Below are 17,649 nucleotides of genomic sequence, written 5' to 3'. Positions count from 1 at the left end.
CAACTCCCTGCCCCAGCCTAGCAAAAATGAGTGAGTGAGGGTGGGGGAGAGCAAGCCCTAGAGGGAGGGAGGGATGGAGTGAGCGGGGGTGGGGCCTCAGAGAAGGGGCGGTGCAGGGGTGTGGCCTCGGGGCAGGGCAAGAGTGTTCGGTTTTCTGTGGTTATAAAGTTGGCAACTCTAGGAGGCCTGGACCCCCCTCCCACCCTTGGGGCAGACAGGAGCAGGAGTGAGGAGCAGCGCCATTAGCTCCAGGGTGGGATTCGCCTCCCTCTTTTCCGCTGGGAACTCCAGGGACTCCATAGCACCCCCTCAGAGAGGCCAGTTGGACCCAGCTGCAATCCCTTACCCCCAAGCTTCAGGCAGAACTCAAATACCAGAGAGGAGTGTGGGATGACAGAGAGGTGGGGGGACACATGTGGGGACAGACAGATAGACAGAAAGAAGGAGCCTCAGCAGAGTATCATCTTCTTCCCTCTCACTCCCTTGCCCCCATCAGTTTCCATCTCTCCCACTCTCCCCGCCTCTCTCTCTCCCATGATCTTGCAGTTCTGGGAACCCTGACACTGCTGTACAGTCAGAGACCCTTCCCCCTGCTGGCCTCCCCACTCTAGGGCATGCGTACCAGGGCCCTGCCAGCTTTCCTAACTTGTGTGCCTCTGCCCCTGCCTGGGGAGGAGGGACAGGCAAGTGGCCCTGGAATGGGGCAGGCAGCTTGGGGGCCAGGCTGGGGGCTGCAGGAAGCTGGCATTCCTTGGTTTGAAAGGAGAGTGTGTGGGTCAGTTTCTACAGACGGGAGGAGGGTGGGGTAGGGGCCCCTGGGAACGACCAGCCTCTCCTTATCTGACTGGGCTCATATCATGCCTGTGCTGTACAGCTGTTTGCAGCCTTGTCCGGATGCAAGAATGCCCCTTTCCCCTGCTTGGAAATAGCTCCCCAGAGAGCAGAGCTGGCTTTGATCCCCCCACTGCTGCAGTATCTGAATCCAGATCCAGTCTCAGTGAAGCAACAACTTCCACAGGGCAGGGGCGGGATGTGAGTTCCCTGCATGGCCTCTGGTAGTTCCTTCAGTGAGACTGCTGCTGCGGCAGTTCCTGGGACACCAGGACTCAGGGCAGGCAAAGCAAGATTGCAGAGTAGCTTTTCAGTCTGAAACCTCCTGTCATTTGCTGCAGGATTATTATTTTTTAGGGATGCCGCAGCCACTGACATCTGGGGGACTGGGGACCCCACGATGGTACTGGTTAATATTAACCCTTTAGGTAAGGCAGGGATCTGTGGGGGAATGGTTAGAGATGGGGACTTGGAGCCAGGACTCCTGCGTTCTAGGCTAGCTCTGCCACTGAACTGATGTACTACTGAATAGGCAGCACATTTAAAACAAATAAAAGGAAGTATTTCTTACACAACACACAGTCAACCTGTGGAACTCTTTGCCACAGGATGTTGCGAAGGCCAAGACTATAACAGGGTTCAGAAAAGAACTAGATAAGTTCATGGAGGATAGATCCATCAATGGCTATGGGCAGGGATGGTGTCCCTAGCCTCTGTTTGCCAGAGGCTGGGAATGGGCGACAGGATGGATCACTTGATGATTCCCTGTTCTGTTCACTCCCTCTGGGGCACCTAGCATTGGCCACTGTTCGAAGACAGGACACTTGGCTGGATGGACCCAGTATGCCCATTCTTATGTGTGACCTTTGGTGTGGCTCTAAGGCCAGAAGTTGCCAATCAGTGGGGGTGGCCAATACGAAAGAGCTTGACTCTGATTTTGAGAGGTGCTGAGCACCTGCAGCTCTAGTCAAATCAGGGGAGCTGCAGGTGCTCAGCACCTCTCAAAATAAGCCTCAAGGTGTCTTCGTGTCACAGTCTGTGGCCACATTCAGATGTGTTGGCTTTAATCCCTCTCTGCCTCAGTTTCCCCATCTGCAAAGTGGGATGATGCTGATCCTGAGCTGCCCACTGGAAGGGTAGAGTAGTTAATGTCTCCAGGGCCTCAGCCGCCCCTGGTGGAGCAGTGGAAGGTGGCAATATTATTATTCCTGCTGCCATCAGTTGCATTCCCTGTCAGCCATGTAGTTTACTAACTACAGTAGGGCCGTCCTCTCACCAGGCCGGGAATTGAGGCAGCAAAGCTGCCTGCTGTTCTGGCCCCAGGGCCCTTGCCAACTGACTTCTCCGTACTGATCCCTCCATCCCCACCCACCTGGGGATGACACGTGGAGCAGAAGGAGCCCAGTTCAGCTATCAGGACACCTGGCTTTTATACCTAGCTCTGACCCTCAGTAGGTCTCAAAGCACCTTACAGAGGAGGTCTGATGGGGAAACTGAGGCAAAGAGTGGGGAAGGGTCTTCCTGACTGATACCCAGTGGGTCTGTGGCAGAGCTAGGAATAAAAGCCAGGTGTCCTGAGTTCCAGTCCTGTGCTCTTTCCACCAGCCATAGTGTGCACTGCCTTGTACTGCGAAGGGGACCCAGGTGTATTCAGGCTGTGCATGGGGCCTAGCAGGCAAATCCAGGGTATATGTTGCTGGTTTGTTCTAACAGTTGCCATCCCATCTCTATGGACTCTGGGGAGAGGCTTGCCTCTGCCACTTAGTCCTGACCCACAGCCCCCCCCCCCACTCCTGCCCCCCTGTAGTTCTGCCGCTGCACCTCCACCTGCACTGCAGCACCCCTTGCTGTTCCTCTCATGGGCTGCCCAAAGCCACACCCCGCTCTGCTGATGCCCTTCAACCCCAGCCAGTGTACCCCCCCTTTCCACTCCTGGGCTCCCCCGTCCTGCTACAGAGCTCTCTGCTCATTCACTCCAACCCTAACGTGCAGCCCTGGCTTCTCTTGAGCAGTCTTGCCAAGCTGAAGCTGAACTGTGCGCTGCTTTTGTGGGATGCATCTGGGGAGGAGACTGAGACCCCAAACCTCTCCTCCACCTGTGATCGGATTAGGATTTGAACCAAGACCCACAGAGGAGCAATAAGCGCTTTGTAACACCAAGCCCCTGCCCCGGAACCTCTGTTACCTGAGGTAGCCATCTGAGCCTCCAGAGGGATCCTTCCTTGGCGGGGAGCAGCCAAGTTAATTCCCAGCCCCGTGTCTCTGTGCAGGGCTCTGGGCCCAGCCCTGATCAGCATGTCCGTCCAGGGCTCTGAGCTCTGGGTGCAGCAAGATGGGAGTGGGGGATGGCGAGGAGGGAGGGGTGGCAGGGCCTGTGTCTTGTTGCCCTTGTTTATGAGCATGGTGGTGGATTTGGGCTTGTAATATGAGCGGTTCTTTCCCATTGAGGAGGCACTGTGCTGCCTAGAGATGGGGTGCAGGGGATGACCTACTGAGTAACAGCGGCACGATCAGTGCTGGGCTTTGGAAAGAATCACAGCTGGGAACTTTGACATTAACTCGACACACAGGAGGGGGTTACACCACAGGATTCATAGCACTCAGGTTGCTGTCAGGCCGGGGGCACCTCTCAGTGTCCGAGTCACAGGAGAAAGGCTGCCTGTGGTGTGCCTGGACAGATGCCATGGGCTGCTCTTGGAAAGCGGGGCGAAGGGGATTAGCCAGCTGTGGGGATCAGAAATGGGATACGGGCCTTTCCCCTCCAGGGCTTGGGGCTGAGTTGAGTTAATAATGTGTGATGGATCTGGGCAAGGACTCAGTCCAGCCTCAATAGACAAGGGCAGTTTTGCCAGCCACAGATGTTCAACAATCACCAGTCTGGGTCCAGCTCCCAAAATTGTGAGAGTGGGTTAAAAATCCTGAGACTTTAGATCTGGGTTCTGCATAGGTGCCTTCTGGTTTGTGAGCCTTTAGGGATCATGTTTTCTGCATAACCAGCAGGACTAGAACATTCCCTTTATTTCAGAAAATGAAAGCTGGGATTCTCTCCATGCCAGGAGTCTGGGAGCTGGGGCTTGCAGCCAATATCGCAAGCCTTGCACCACAACCCAAAATACCAGCATGCCTGGGAACTCACCCCCTTGTTGACAAGGAGAGAAGCCAAGGGCTGATTGGGGCATGGATACTCAGCCATACAGGGGGTGCCTTCGGGGCGGGGAGTGGGGCAAGGCATGTGGGGAGATTGCCCAGTTGCTGTCCATGCTGTACCCACTCAGGGGTTAAACAGGCGTTTTCAGTTTCTGGGCTGTGAAGCTGGTGCCTTTTGCATAGGCACTGCAATTGCTTTTTAAAAACTGGTGAGTAGTTTTTATTTTTGTTATGTTATTGCAGCGTGGGCTGTTGGGAGGTTTAATGGCCAGAGCAAGGCTCTGGGAATCAGGACTCCTGGGTTCTCCTTCTGACTCTGTGTGGGAAATGTGGTCTACTAGCAAGAGCAGGGGATGGAGAGTCAGGGCTCCTGGTTTCTGTCTCTTTGAGGGTAGTGTTGTCTGGTGGTTAGAACAGGAAGACAGGCCTCTTGGCTTCAGTTCCCAGCACTGCTGTTGACTCGCTGTGTCACCTGGGGCATGTCAGAGCCAGTGCCTGGGTTTCCCCATTTCTGCATCATGGGGGCATTGTCTCTGTCTTGCAGGGATACTGTGAAGTTAAACTCACTAGTGTGGGTGAAGCACCTTGGGAGGGAAGGAGCTGGAGAAGAACAAAGCCTTGTTAGCCAGAGGGGCCTGTCCATCACATTAGCCATGGAGTTCAGACCTAAAGGGGAGGCAGGAGCCTTCTTGCCTGGGGGCTGTTTCTGACACGTGACTGAATCCCCAAACCCCAGGAGACCCTTTCCCTAGTGGGGACCTGGCCTGCAAGCACTGCTGAGTGACATCTGGGAACTGGGATGCACTGGGTGCAGGAAGGGGTAGGACCCTTTCACTGAGGCTCCAAGCTGTGCCCCTCCCCCCAAGTGCTCCCTGCGGATGTGAGTGGCTCAGGAAATCCCTTGTGTCTCTGTGTATGTCTCAGTTGGGGTCACTTCTTCCAGCTGGTCCCAGATGGAGCTTGGCTCTGGGATGTGAGCTCAGCTCTGATCTCTGGAAGGGGGAATTCAGCTTTGTTTTTCTCAAGTGACTATACCCCTGTCAGTGCCTGAGCTACCCTTGCTCCTCCGCTGCCCCCTGCCCAGAGCCAAACTGGGCCAGACCCATTTGCAGTGACATAGGGGAAATCTGCAGTGCTCTCGTGGAGTCAGAGGAGTGATCAGTGGAGTCACTCCGGATTCACTCTGGTCTAACTGGATGCCGGGGCTGGCCCCTATATTTCTGCCTTAGAAAAAACAAACAAGCTTTATTTAGCCACTTGCCTAGATAATGTCCCAAGCCCATGAGCTCCCTGGTCCTCCCTCTGAAATGTCATAGTGTCAGCAGAGCTCGAATGCAGCTGCCCTGCTCTGAAAACCTCACTGGAGTTCACCTTGAATAAGAATTAATGCTGAGCAATGGAGCGCCTGCCAACATGGGAAGCAATTCTTATTGCAGCCAGCAGAGGGCAGGGCTTGCACACAGCAGCCAGTTCGTTAGGATACTAGGCTGCAGCAGTGAGTCCCACAGGTGAGTCCCATGCTAACTCACTCTCACAGTCTTTGCCTGCCCCAGCAGCACCAGTGCAGGATCTGGTGACAGCGGTCCTGATCCCAAAAGTTTGGCCTCTTTCTGCAGACCCAAACTCCCAGCTCCTCCAAATACGCTAAGGAGAGGCAGGACCTGGACATGTGAGAGAGAGATTACATGGAGAATTGCAGGGTAGGTTGGCGGTGCAGCTCACAGGTATAATTCAGTGCAAAGGTGCAGTGTGTGGAGGGGTGGAAAGCAGTGCAGAATTGCAGTGTAGCTCAGAGGGCCATGCACAGAGGCTATCATGTATTTACTGTTTCTGGTGCTAGTTCGGCCCTGTTGCTGGCCCTGGCTATTGCTCCTCACATCCTCTCATGTTTGTCTATAACATCTTCCATTTCATTCCAACAGGGTTTTTCTAGCTGGGAGCTTGGGCTAAAGTTCAGTGCTGTCCTTCCAATAAAGGCAGTTCTGGGAATGGGAATTCATTGCTGTTTCCTTGGGGCCCCAAGGACATTGACCCCGAATGGAGGAATGAAGCAATACTTCTTAGCTCTTCCTCTGCCAGTGCAGGAAGTCATCTGCCCATCCCAACCCCCTCCATCTCCCTGTTTGGGAAGGGAATGTGACTGTGACCCAGGGTGCCCGAGATGGGGGGAGCAGCAGAGAGAGGGCCCTGACAAATGTAGTTGGCTCCCATTTTCCAAGTCAAAGGACCCACGGGTGAGGTCAGCCTGGATAGTCAATGCCTGATCCTACGCTGGGGTCTGAGTTCATATCTGGACTGGGGCCTAATCAAGTGGCCATCAGGACAGAGAGGAGTTCGTCTGCCCCCTCTCCCCACTGCAGTTCTTTGGCTGTTCCCAACAGCCAGGGTCCGTCCCACTGTCTGAGCTACTGAGAGCCTGGAATTGTGTCCCCACTGCCCAAGAAAAGTGTGTGTAGTCCTTGTTTCCTTCCGCACCCCCAAAAGGCGTGTGGGTTGAGTTTGGGGCATCCCTCCCATGGGGGCAGGGACTGGGGAACTGAGCTGTGGGCAGGTGGGAGCTCTGCCTGGAGATAGAGGGGAATGTTAGATCAGGTTGGTCAGTTGTGGGGAGAGATCAAAAGGCACCGGCTTTCCCTGCTCCCCCTTCTCCCCCCCGGATTCACCAGGGTTTCCTTGGCTGGACAGCTGTAAGCAAGGCGCCATACCTGCCTACAAACCCCAGTGAGGAGGGAAGTGGGGCACAGGGGCTTCCTCATTAGAAGAGGAGGTGGAGTGGAAGAGGTGGCTCCCGACAGACTGGGAGACCTGTGGGGGGAGGGGGAGATGTTAACCCCTTGCACTCTGGTCTTAGCTCCTTGCAGGGCTTGGGAAGAAGCTTTGGCATCTTCTCAGTGCCTGGATGGCTCAGGGGGGGTCCCTGGGGGGAGCACAGATAGCTAGCACCTGAACCAGACCTGGCACCTGTGCGGCAGATTGTTTGCCTCCATGTCCAGGCCCATCCTCCTTTGCTTCCCCCCCGCACCAGCAGCTCCAGGTCTTGCCCTTGCCCTGGCTCAGAGATGGCCAGCTGTGCGTGTCGCCCCTTCTGCTTTGTGTGGGGAGAGGGGCCATGCTGCAGGCAGGCTGGGACTCTGTGGTGCCGCGGCGGGTCAGGCAGCGCCAGCCTGCAGGGGTCTCATGGCAAAGCAAATGGCCAGCTCGGGGCTAGCAATTAGTTCTCTGTGCCGGCCTGTGGGACACCCAGGCTGGGTGGATTCCTGCACCCCATGCTGGCCCAGCAGCACCCCCAATCAACAGTCCAGGCTTGTAGGATGTGATCCAGACCCATGGAAACGAGGAGTGTCTCTGAGGTGGGCACAGCTCCAACATGCTCTCCTCTGCCCCCACTCTCTCACCCCCCCCCAGCCCTCTGCTCAGTGTCCATCTGGCTGTTCATCACACTGCCCAGCATCCCACCACTGGCATGGGCCCTGCATTCCCACGAACTGGTCTCTGAACGCAGGCTTGCAGCTGGGGCCCTCAGTCCTTTGCAGTGCTGCAGTAGACGGTTGGCACTGGGTGGGTGTGTCTGATCCTAGGTCTCCTCCAGTTTGTCTCCCTTAACGCCATTGAATGTTACTGACTCTCTCAGGAGTCGGCCCCTGGAAGGGCCTTGTACACCCTGGGAGCAGCAGGAGAGGAGTGGGGATAAGCTTCTGCCCCACTGAGCTCAGCTTCCTTCACAGGGGCAATACCAGTGCTGAGAGGCCCCAGAGAGCCCCCAAGACAGGAACTAGGGGTCAATTTCCACTGGACAGTCTCCGTGGGGGTTGGGTTCCCGCCAGGGGGCAGCAGGGAGACCATAGACCCCATGAGCCAGTCCACTGAGTGACTAATGCCATCCGTTTCCTTTGCAGAGACCATCAGCTACATTGCCCCTCAGGAAACCGGACATCCAGCCCCACTGCGCAGGCTCCCCCTCCAACCAGCAACCTACTCAGGTGGGTCTGGAGGGAAGGTGTCACCTTTCTTTGGCTGGAGATTGTGCCACGCTAGAAACCCTGCATCTCTCCTCCCCTCAAACCTGTACTGCCCTTGCCCCTGCTCTGACCTATCTCAGGGGCAGGGAGGGGGCAGAAAGTGGCAGTGGGAAAAGAGAACGATAGACAGATAGGGAAAGAGGGAGTGAATGAGGGAAGCCAGGCACTAGCAGGGCCGAATTAACACAGAGGCTTTAGGGACTGCAGCCCCGGGCTAAGGGTGCCCTGGCACAGCAGGGCTCAGGCAGGCTGCCTGCATGCCGTGGTCCCACGCTGCTCCCGGAAGCTGCTGGCTGCTGGCATGTCTCTGCAGCCCCAGGACGGGGCAGGTGGCTCTGCGCACTGCCTCCGCCCCCAGCACTGTCCCCCCTCAGCTCCCATTGGCTGGGAACTGGCCAATGGGAGCTGTGGGGGCGGCGCTTGCAGGGGCGGGCAGCGCACGGAGACACGCTGTCACTCTCCCCTCATGGGCTTGCAGAGACGTGCCAGCAGCTGGCCACTTCTGGGAGCGGCGTGTGGGGCTATGGCAGGGAGCCTGCCTGAGCCCTGTTGCACCGCCAGCTGGGATCCACCTGTGGTAAGCGCCTCCCGGCCAAAACCTGCACCTCACACCTCCTCCTGCACCCCAACTCTCTGCCCCAGGTCCGAATCCCCTCCTGCTCCAAACTCCCTCCCAGAGCCCACACCCCTCACCCTCTCTTGCACCCCAACACTCTGTCCCAGCCTGCAGCCCCCTCCTGCACCCAAACTCCCTCCTGGAAAGAAACTAATATAACAGCTGCTCTAAGGTAAGAATTGGGCTATTTTGACTTAACTAAACTATATTCTACATTTTTAACACTGAAATGTAACAACAGAATGGCTTTATGTTAATTAAAAGGCAAGTTTAGTATAGCATTAAAAGCCTCAATGCCATAATTGTGATCATTTTATTTTAAATTAGGAAAAAGATTTGTATATGGGGGCCCCACAAAATCTATAGCCCCAGGCCCATCAGAGAGTTAATCTTGGGCACTAGGGTAGATGTAGGTTTCAGAGTAGCAGCCGTGTTAGTCTGTATTCGCAAAAAGAAAAGGAGTATTTGTGGCACCTTAGAGACTAACAAGATATAGATGTAGGCACTGAACTCCCCTTGAGTTCAATGGAAGTTAGGATCTGGGCCTAGCTTCCTATATGTCCTTGGGGCACTGGGTGGGTGCATGGTAGCACCTGTGGGAAGGGCCAGCTGGATACATGTCCGAGCTACACATGTATCCAGCAATCCTGCTCTTTCCTGAGGCAATGAGAGTTCAGGTGTATCGCTCTGCAGCATTCCCCCATCACGTCTGCCCCAGCCCTCCTTCCCCTGCTTTGCACAGTCTTCTTGGTGGGCTCGGAGGGATATTCCCTCTGATGACTGATGTAATTCCAATCCAATGCTGGGCCACTGACATGTGCTCTCATGCTTTGGACACTTCAGAAGAAAGGGTCTCCATGGCTCTGGAACGTGTGACCCTAAAGTAAGCAGGAGATGGCAGCAGGCACTGAAAGGAACTTCATTTCCCTTTCTACCTTGGTGCGTTCTTTAGTTGTTTGGTTAGGTGTGGGCCTGGATATTGACAATGAACCCTTGGCCTCCTAATCCCACGGAGAGCTTTGCTGATTCAAGTCACTGAGGTCTTTCAGCAAACACTGCTGCTGGAAAATGACACCTCTCCTTATACTCCTAAACCCCACAAACTGGAAAAACCAAAAATAATAAATAAATCCAAGCCAAAATCCCAACCCCAAGCAGAGTGCTGACCCTAATAAGGAGGACAGGCTGCTAGGTATTTTTCTTTTGTTTCGATTTTACGTGAAGGTGCTCAGCTACCATATGATGGGTGACAGAATAGCAATGTGAAGTAGACAGAGGGGCATGCCTGGTGGCAGAAAGAAAGGAACTGCTGTTTTTTTCCATTCCCCAGAGTAACTGGATGGTTTCGGCCAATGACATATTTATATATTGTCTCTGTAACAGTCTGCACTGAGCTGAACACAAAATGGCTGCCTGTCCCTGCTGCAGGTTGTTGGGGGGAGGGAACCATCTCCCCTATTAAAGGTGGAGTACACAGACTATTCAAAGCAAGTCAACACACAGAGGGGAACAACTTGTCTGCCCAGCTCTTGCTCCTGGGCTGAGGTTTGAGCCAGTGGTGAAACCCTGGCCGTCCTGAAGTCTATAGGAGTTTTACCACCAAGTGCAGTGGGGGCAAGTTATTTCCTGCTAGTTTGCTCCTTTGTCCCTTGGTTCAGGGCATGTTTGCAATCTCAGCAGGGCATAAGGTATGAGAGTTGGGCTTTTCCCAGGACTGTCTTCAGTGGAGAGGTGGGGCTTGCTGTGTCTGCCCCCCCCCCGCCCAAGGAGCTAATAGGATTGGTTCTGCAGTGTCAGATGCTAACCCCCATTGTGTGGGAACAGCCCTGTGTGTGAGCATGGATGATTTGCTATTGGCTGTGTGCTAACTCCGCATGTCGAGGATGGATACCCAGGCCCCTTTGCACCACTCTGGCAGTGTAGAGGAGCTGCCAGATGGGTGTTCAAGGAGCCCTTTGCTCTGCCCCAAAGAAGACTCAGGCCCACCATTTCCCATATCCCATGGCCGGGCTGGGAGATAGCACTGCTGCATGTAACCGTTTGACTCTCTTCCCACAGCCCTCCCTATGCAACAAAACAGGAACCAAACCCACGTGCATTGCCTCCTTCCCAATCCAGCTGCCAACATGGTCCTTTGGCCGAGGAAGGTCAGGCGACTGCGTTCCTGCCTTCCAAGCATGTCATGGGCAGGAATTCCATCTACCTGGCACGGCCGGGGCTGCTTTCGGGAAGGAGATGGACATGGGAGTGCAGGAGGGAGAAGTGTCTGTGGACAGGACAGCAGTGCCAAGCGTCCTTCCCCCTCGTCATCTTTGGGGTTTACATGGCTTTTTAAATTTGGCCTTGTCTTCTCTCCAGACTCCGCTGCCCGGCATGGCTTGCTGAGTCCAGCTGTTGCGGGATGGGGGCGGAGGTAGCTCGCTTCCCACATGTTCTCCTTTTGTTCTAGCTTCTGTCTGGCATCCACTGGGACTTTCTCCAGCCTTGTGCTTTCTGAGCACACACCCCAGGGGAGCGGTGAGGGCGGGCTGGCAGGGGCGTGTCCAGAGTGGGGGGGACTCAGCTCTCACAAAGGGTACATTCTGCCAGGCATGGGCGTGTGCTAGCCACAGCCCCGCCCCTTGCGCTCAAGGCCCCACCCATACCTGAGTGCTCATCCCTCCCCCATCCACCAGAACCCTTAACACACACCCACACACCCCAGCCAGAGGAGCCCCAGCCAAACCGCTTTCCCCACATTCCCCAGTGCCCGGGGCGACAGCGAGAGGCCCTCTCCCTGCTTTCAGCCCTGGGTCACACCAAGGAAGGACAGTGGGAGACACACCAGCACTGGGCCGCAGGGCCACCCCAGCGCCAGCCCTCAGTGCCAGGCCACTGGCCAGCCTCAGCACAAGCCCAAGCATTGGCCCCAATGCCAGGCCACCCCAGTGCCAGAGCTCCTACCAGCTTGGGCACCAGCATGGGAGAGGCCAGGGCTTGGCTTAGGGTTATACCTGTTATACCCACCGCCCATGCCGCCAGGTGATCAATGACCAACCACATCCTTCCAGTCCAATTCAATGTTAGCAACTGGTCTTCATGGAGACCCCCTGGAATGTGAAGAGGGGACGTTGGAGGGGATCTTCGGAACTCAGCCCCTGGGTCCTCTGTGAAAACCCTTGGATGTTTAGGTTCAGCCACCTGCCATTATTTCCAGGGTAATACAGGGTGCTCATTCTCTCTCCATGTCCTTGGCCTCCAATGGAGAGGGCCCACTGGGGTGGTAGTTCTGGGACCACGATAGGTCAGCTTCTGGGACCCACCAGCTTGTTCCACTCAGGCCACCAAATGACAGCAACGTTCACAAGAACATAAGAAGGATCATATCCAACCACTGGTCCATCCAATCCAGTATCCTGTCCTCTGACGGTGGCCAATGCCAGGTACTTCAGAGGGAATGAATAGAACAGAGGAATTATCTAGTGGTCCATCCCCTGTCATCCTGTCTGAGCTTCTGGCAGTCAGAGGCTTAAGGACACCCAGAGCATGGGGTTGCATCCCTGACCATCTGGGCTAAAAGCCAGTGATGGACCTATCCTACGTGAAGTTATTGAATTATTCATTGAACCCAGTTACAGTTTTGGCCTTCATAACATTCCCCGGCAGCAAGTTCCACAGTTGACTGTGCGTTGTGTACAGAAGTCCTTCCTTGTGTCTGTTTTACAAAGAGGGGTGGAAAAGGAGGATGAGCAAGAGAGCTGTACTCCCCCATCCCATTCCATCTGCCCCCCATGTTTGCTTCTCACTGCAAGATCCCCCAGTCCCAAGACTCAGCAGGCTGAAGACTAAAGGGCCTGATCCTGGTTACTCAGCCCCTTGTGCAGCCATTTGCATCAATGGTCCACTCACACCACATTAGAACAGGAGCACGGTAAACCCACTTTGCACTGAGTGACCACACATGATGCCAGGCAGAGGAGAATCTGCCCCCCCCGACACACACACTCTGGAGAAGGAGATTCCTCCAGGGCAAGGTGGGCAAGCCCCAGAAATGGGACATGAAACCTGGAGGATCCAATTCTGCCCTGGATGGACTGGTTGCGTCATTAATATCTGGGACTATGAGTGGCTAGGGCCTTGGGGACCTCTCCAGCTGACTCGAGGGGCAGTGTCCATGGGATCTGCACAGAGCCCTTATCTACTCTTAGCTGGGAAGAGCATCTTGAGCCTTGGAGACTCAGGCTGAGGAGAAATTGCAGACAAGGACGTTCCTAGGACTCAGACCATCTCCCAATGAGCAAGCAGAGAAGAGATCTTGAAATGGCAGATGCAAAAAAAAAAGAGATGCTGCCCCTTTAAAAGTCAGAGCCAGGCCGTGAGTAACCATGGAGACGGCTTGGACTCTTGAGGGTGAGGACTGCAGGCTCTGTGCTGGGACTAGTAGCAATTAACTACAATTACTGCTGCAAACCTCCTGGTGCCCTTTGACACTGGAAAATGAGCATGAGTATTTCCCCAGGGAGAGGGGGCTGAGAGCTCCTCTCTTTATGCCTCTTTCACACTCTGAAGAGGCTCTCCCACCTTCACATACATTGCTGGTGAAGTTAAGGGGTGTCTGAGCTTTCTTCAGATCAAATTGCTACAGAACCCGGAGCAAAACTAGTTGACAAGACAGGCCAGATTCATTCCAGGGACCTGGCTGATTAGATTAGATCAGAATAGATAAAATGCCCTTTCACCTCCTGCTAAAATGCAGCTGCCTCTGGGCTACAGCACTCCACCTGTTATAACTCCTCACAATAGTTCAGGGCAGGAAGTGAAAAAGAGAATTGTATGCAACTGACAACTTTCAAGGGGGTTTCAGGGATGCAGAGTGTAATTGTCCACTGTGGAATCTGGCCAGAATGTCACAGCTAATGCTCCTATGTGGGAGGAAAAATGCAGGGGGTATGAGGATCTTGCCTGTGTCTCTCCCAAAATGCAACGGACCTCCCGGAAGAAGTGCAACGAAATGGTCAGTGTTCGATAGTCCCTGATGCGCTAGGAGCTGGTATCGCCGGCTGAGAGCTCGAGGTAGAGCGTAAGGCGAGGTGAGGACGAGGCAGATCTCTGGCCTTCCTTCTGCTATGTCTTGGGAGGGAAGCCTGGCTTTGTTAATGGGTGCTACTACTGCGTCTTCCCCATGCATCTGCCCTGCTGCCATCTCCATGATGGCTGTCTGCTCCACACTGCAAACGCCTTCAGGTCGGGGGGCGTCCCCCCCCAATTTTGCTAGGGTCGGACATGCCTGGGAAAGGCACCTGTCACACCCGCTGAGCCTGCTAGGAGGTGCCCAGAGCAAGGAAGAGAGCCAGGCATGGCAGCGCGGGGGAAGCCCTCTGAGTCCTGGCCCTTCCCACCCACAGCCACAATTACCTGCTCAGGAGCAGGTGGCCCCAAGCCCTCCAGCGGCCAGGCAATGGGAGACCTAGGTGGGGAAGGAGCTGTGAGAGGGGGGTGGGCAAGGACATGCTGGCTTGGAGCAGGTGTGGGAGGCACAGGGGGAGTGGAAAAGGCGCCAGAGGCAATGCGTGGGGTGGTCACATGCCCCCCAACCTTAAAATTGCCCCCCCATCAAGAGTGACAGGTTATTTCTGCTGCTTCTCAGACCTCAGCTGGTTGGTAGCAGCAGTGGGTCAGTCAGGAGGGTCAGTTAAGCACCCACAAGCTCAGATACTTTCCAAGTCTCCCAAGTTTGGCAAATTGTGGAATTAAGGATTCACATAGATTCATAGATTCATAGATACTAAGGTCAGAAGGGACCATTCTGATCATCTAGTCCGACCTCCTGCACAGCGCAGGCCACAGAATCTCACCCACCCACTCCTATGAAAAACCTCACCCATGTCTGAGCTATTGAAGTCCTTAAATCATGGTTCAAAGACTTCAAGGAGCAGAGAAGCCTCCCTCAAGTCAACCATGCCCCATGCTACAGAGGAAGGCGAAAAACCTCCAGGGCCTCTCCAATCTGCCCTGGAGGAAAATTCCTTCCCGACCCCAAATATGGCAATCAGCTAAACCCTGAGCATATGGGCAAGATTCACCAGCCAGATACCCAGGAAAGAATTTTCTATAGTAACTCAGATCCCATCCATCTAATATCCCATCTCAGGGGATTTGGCCTATTTACCCTGTGTGAGCAAGTACGGGTGTGGTCCCACATAAATCGATTGGTCAGTCTATTGTCATACTCTCTAGCTATCATATTTATAAGGTGCCTGTCATCTCAGTCTCTGGTATATTTCCAATACTTCCTGCATTTGCTTGGATTGGAAATCCTGTGCCAACAGCCTTCCTCACGGTACCTGAGCACCTTCCGATCCTGATGGCATCCAGGGGAAATAAAGGGGTATGCCTGGAAAATGATCTGACCATGTCAAGGCTTGAAGAAAGGCCTGTTTCAGGTCTGGCTGGGAAGGCCCAGGGATTGGTTGTTATTTGCCCAGCCGTGGTCCAGGACCAGCTTTAGATCGTAACATCTCTACCACTCGCCATTTCCGTGAAATCGGGTAAAGGACATTCCCAAGGCCCTGCTGTGTGACCCTTGTAAATCCTTCTAGCCTGGGCTCAAGTCCCGAAGACCTTGCCCGCCATGGCCATTTATGCCAATGTCATTTATGCCAATGACAGCCACTGGGTCATAGCAACGTGTGGCAACTTTCCCGCTTTCCCTTGGGTGCTCGACGCCACCATCTGTCTCTGGCCCTGCCCCACTCCACCCCTTCCATGCGGCCCTGCCCTGCCCCTCCTCTTCCTTCCCCTGCCCTGCCCCCATTCCAACCCCTTCCCCAAATCCCCACCCCAGCCTGCCTCTTCTCTGCCTCCTCCCCTGAGTGCACCATGTTCCCGCTCCTCCCCCTCCCTCCCAACAACCCGCCGAACAGCTGTTGGCAGCAGCTGGGGGGAAGTGCTGGGAGGTAGGTGGAGGAGTGGGGACATGGCACGGTTGTGGGGGTGGGGGTGGAGGAGGAGGAGGTGGGTCGGGGGGTGAGGGGAGCTTGGCTGCCAGTGAGTGCAGAGCACTATGAGTGGGGTAGCTGTGCAGGTGCAGCTCAAGGCTGAGCTGTGTGTTCCAATGGCTGGAACTGGGGCAGGCCCCAGGATAAGCATCGTCTCTGCTGCAGGAGTGCTGTGCTTGCACCTGCCTTACACCACAGCAGGGTTCTTGCTCTGCAGGGTGAGCCCCAGGGAATGAGTCCTGCTGGAAGTGAGTTCTGGGTCTCCCCCCAGCAGGTGGGGTCTTCTGGGATCAGGGTTAGGACCTCCTGGGGGAGCAGAATGTGGATGACAAAGAGTGACAGGGCCTGACTTGTTTGGTGCTTCCCTGTCCTGGAGCCAGGGAATAATGGGTCCCACCAGCTTGGCTGACATGTCCAGGATTGAACTGAGACCTCCAGAGCAAAAAACATGAGCTGCTGAAGCTCTGTGAGTGGGGCTGTAGCAGACTCCTGGCCGCTGCAGGCTGGGCACAGAGTGGACCTAGCACACACGTGCCAGTGGGTTACGCCAGCACCTGGCATGCAGCCTACACCTGGGCTGCCCAGGGAACGTTTGGCGCAGAATGTTATGAGCCCATGTCCCAGACTCCCTGCCCCACAATCTTCCCCTCCTCTTAGTTCCTCCCCACTCTCCTCTTTTCACCCCTTCCATCCTGGCCTCAGATTCTCCCCAGTCCCTTTACTCTCTCTTCTTTTGGTTGATTTCCCAGGGTGTTTGAATTGCAGCAAAGTGGTGGAACTGACGGCGCGTCTCAACAGCCTGGAAGCCAAGGTCAGTGTCTATGTGGCAGGGGGGCTGAAGGCGGGACACGGGCAGGATCCAGGGAGCACAGGGTGTGGTAGGGAGCCAGCGTGACCTTCTCACCTCAGAACTTTGCATTTTCATGGAGGTTGGGTTCAATGTGAGTCTGACGTTTACCCCGGATCCAGTGAAATCTCATGGAAATGTAGAAAGAGGTAGGCTAGTCCAACCCCCGATATTTCTGTGTCACACTTGGAGCGGGGCTGCCACCTTGTTCATTTTAAACAATTGCTTTTCTTTTTTCGTCAACATTTTGTGCTATCATTTTTTAAGTATTTTTGTTTATTCTTCTTCATTTTCCTCCTTCTTTTCTTTTTGCCTTATTCCTACTGGAGAGGTCTTCTTCTTTTCTGCACAGAAATGCAATTCTTGGGTCACATTCCTTCGTCATGCAATTCCTGTTTTACCCTTTGAATGAAAAGAAGCTTCAACATTTCAAAAGGTGGGGCAAAATTGCATTTGTTTTGTTTTCAACCAGTGGTGCCACCCCAGGACAGACAGTTGTCTCTCTGTATACTGACACAACTCCATCATTTACAGAGAGCACCCCAGAAGTGTCAGTGTATTTATCCTCATCCCCCAAGAGAAGGGCAGCGCTATTATCCCCATTTTTACAGAAAAGCTAAGTGACTTGCCCAAGGTCACACAGGAAGTCTGTGGCAGTTGGGGAATTGTACCTGGGTCGCCTGAGTCCTGGACTTAGCCGCTGGACCACGCAGCCTTTCTCCATAGACATGCACCGTGTGTAGCAGGAGGTCAGTCCCCAACAGATAATCCATCTCCGTCCCACAGGAATTACAAGTCTAAAGCACTCGCAGAAGTTGCATAGGACAAGATAGAGCATAGCCAGGGTATGACATGGCTGTTCAGAGGCTGACGGCTTTATGAACCAGGTGGGATTTTAAGGGTTGACATTTCAGGTTGCTGTAAGCATTTAGGGGAGGACAGATGGTCTTGGGGTTATTAAACCATGGGACACTGGACTCCTGGGTTCTGTTCACAGTTCTGCCACTCAGGCAAATGTGGGCGAGTTACCTGTGCCAATGCTGTGAAGCCCCAGCACCTGAGACACACCCAACTAACAGGCCCTTCAGACAAGACTGTGGGGGACTGGCCTGGCAGTGGAGGGGAGGAGAGGTGGATCTGGTGCCTGGTTTCTATCCCTGTGTGATATGAATGGTCTCCAGTTGGGGTGACACCAGGTCATAGGATGTGTTC

General features: G+C 54.5%; 1 protein-coding gene across 7 annotated transcripts in view; it reads left to right on the top strand.

The window, feature by feature from the left end:
* The window catches only part of EMID1 (EMI domain containing 1), a 94,943-nt gene that overhangs the window by 40,909 nt on the left and 36,385 nt on the right, over positions 1 to 17,649 (top strand). For all 7 annotated transcript variants that reach the window (XR_006275843.1, XR_006275844.1, XM_043497920.1 and 4 more), the window contains exons 5-6: positions 7,875 to 7,958; positions 16,340 to 16,401. Coding sequence is in view for 5 of the 7 variants with exons in the window: in XM_043497920.1 (XP_043353855.1) it covers positions 7,875 to 7,958; positions 16,340 to 16,401 (146 nt within the window). In the remaining 2 variants the exon portion in view is untranslated. The remainder of the gene's footprint in view (positions 1 to 7,874; positions 7,959 to 16,339; positions 16,402 to 17,649) is intronic.

Source organism: Dermochelys coriacea, chromosome 15 (assembly GCF_009764565.3).
Source record: "Dermochelys coriacea isolate rDerCor1 chromosome 15, rDerCor1.pri.v4, whole genome shotgun sequence".
Taxonomy (NCBI): Eukaryota; Metazoa; Chordata; order Testudines; family Dermochelyidae; genus Dermochelys; species Dermochelys coriacea.
The sequence above is the reverse complement of the archived record's forward strand: the minus strand, read 5'-3'. Positions and strand labels throughout refer to the sequence as shown.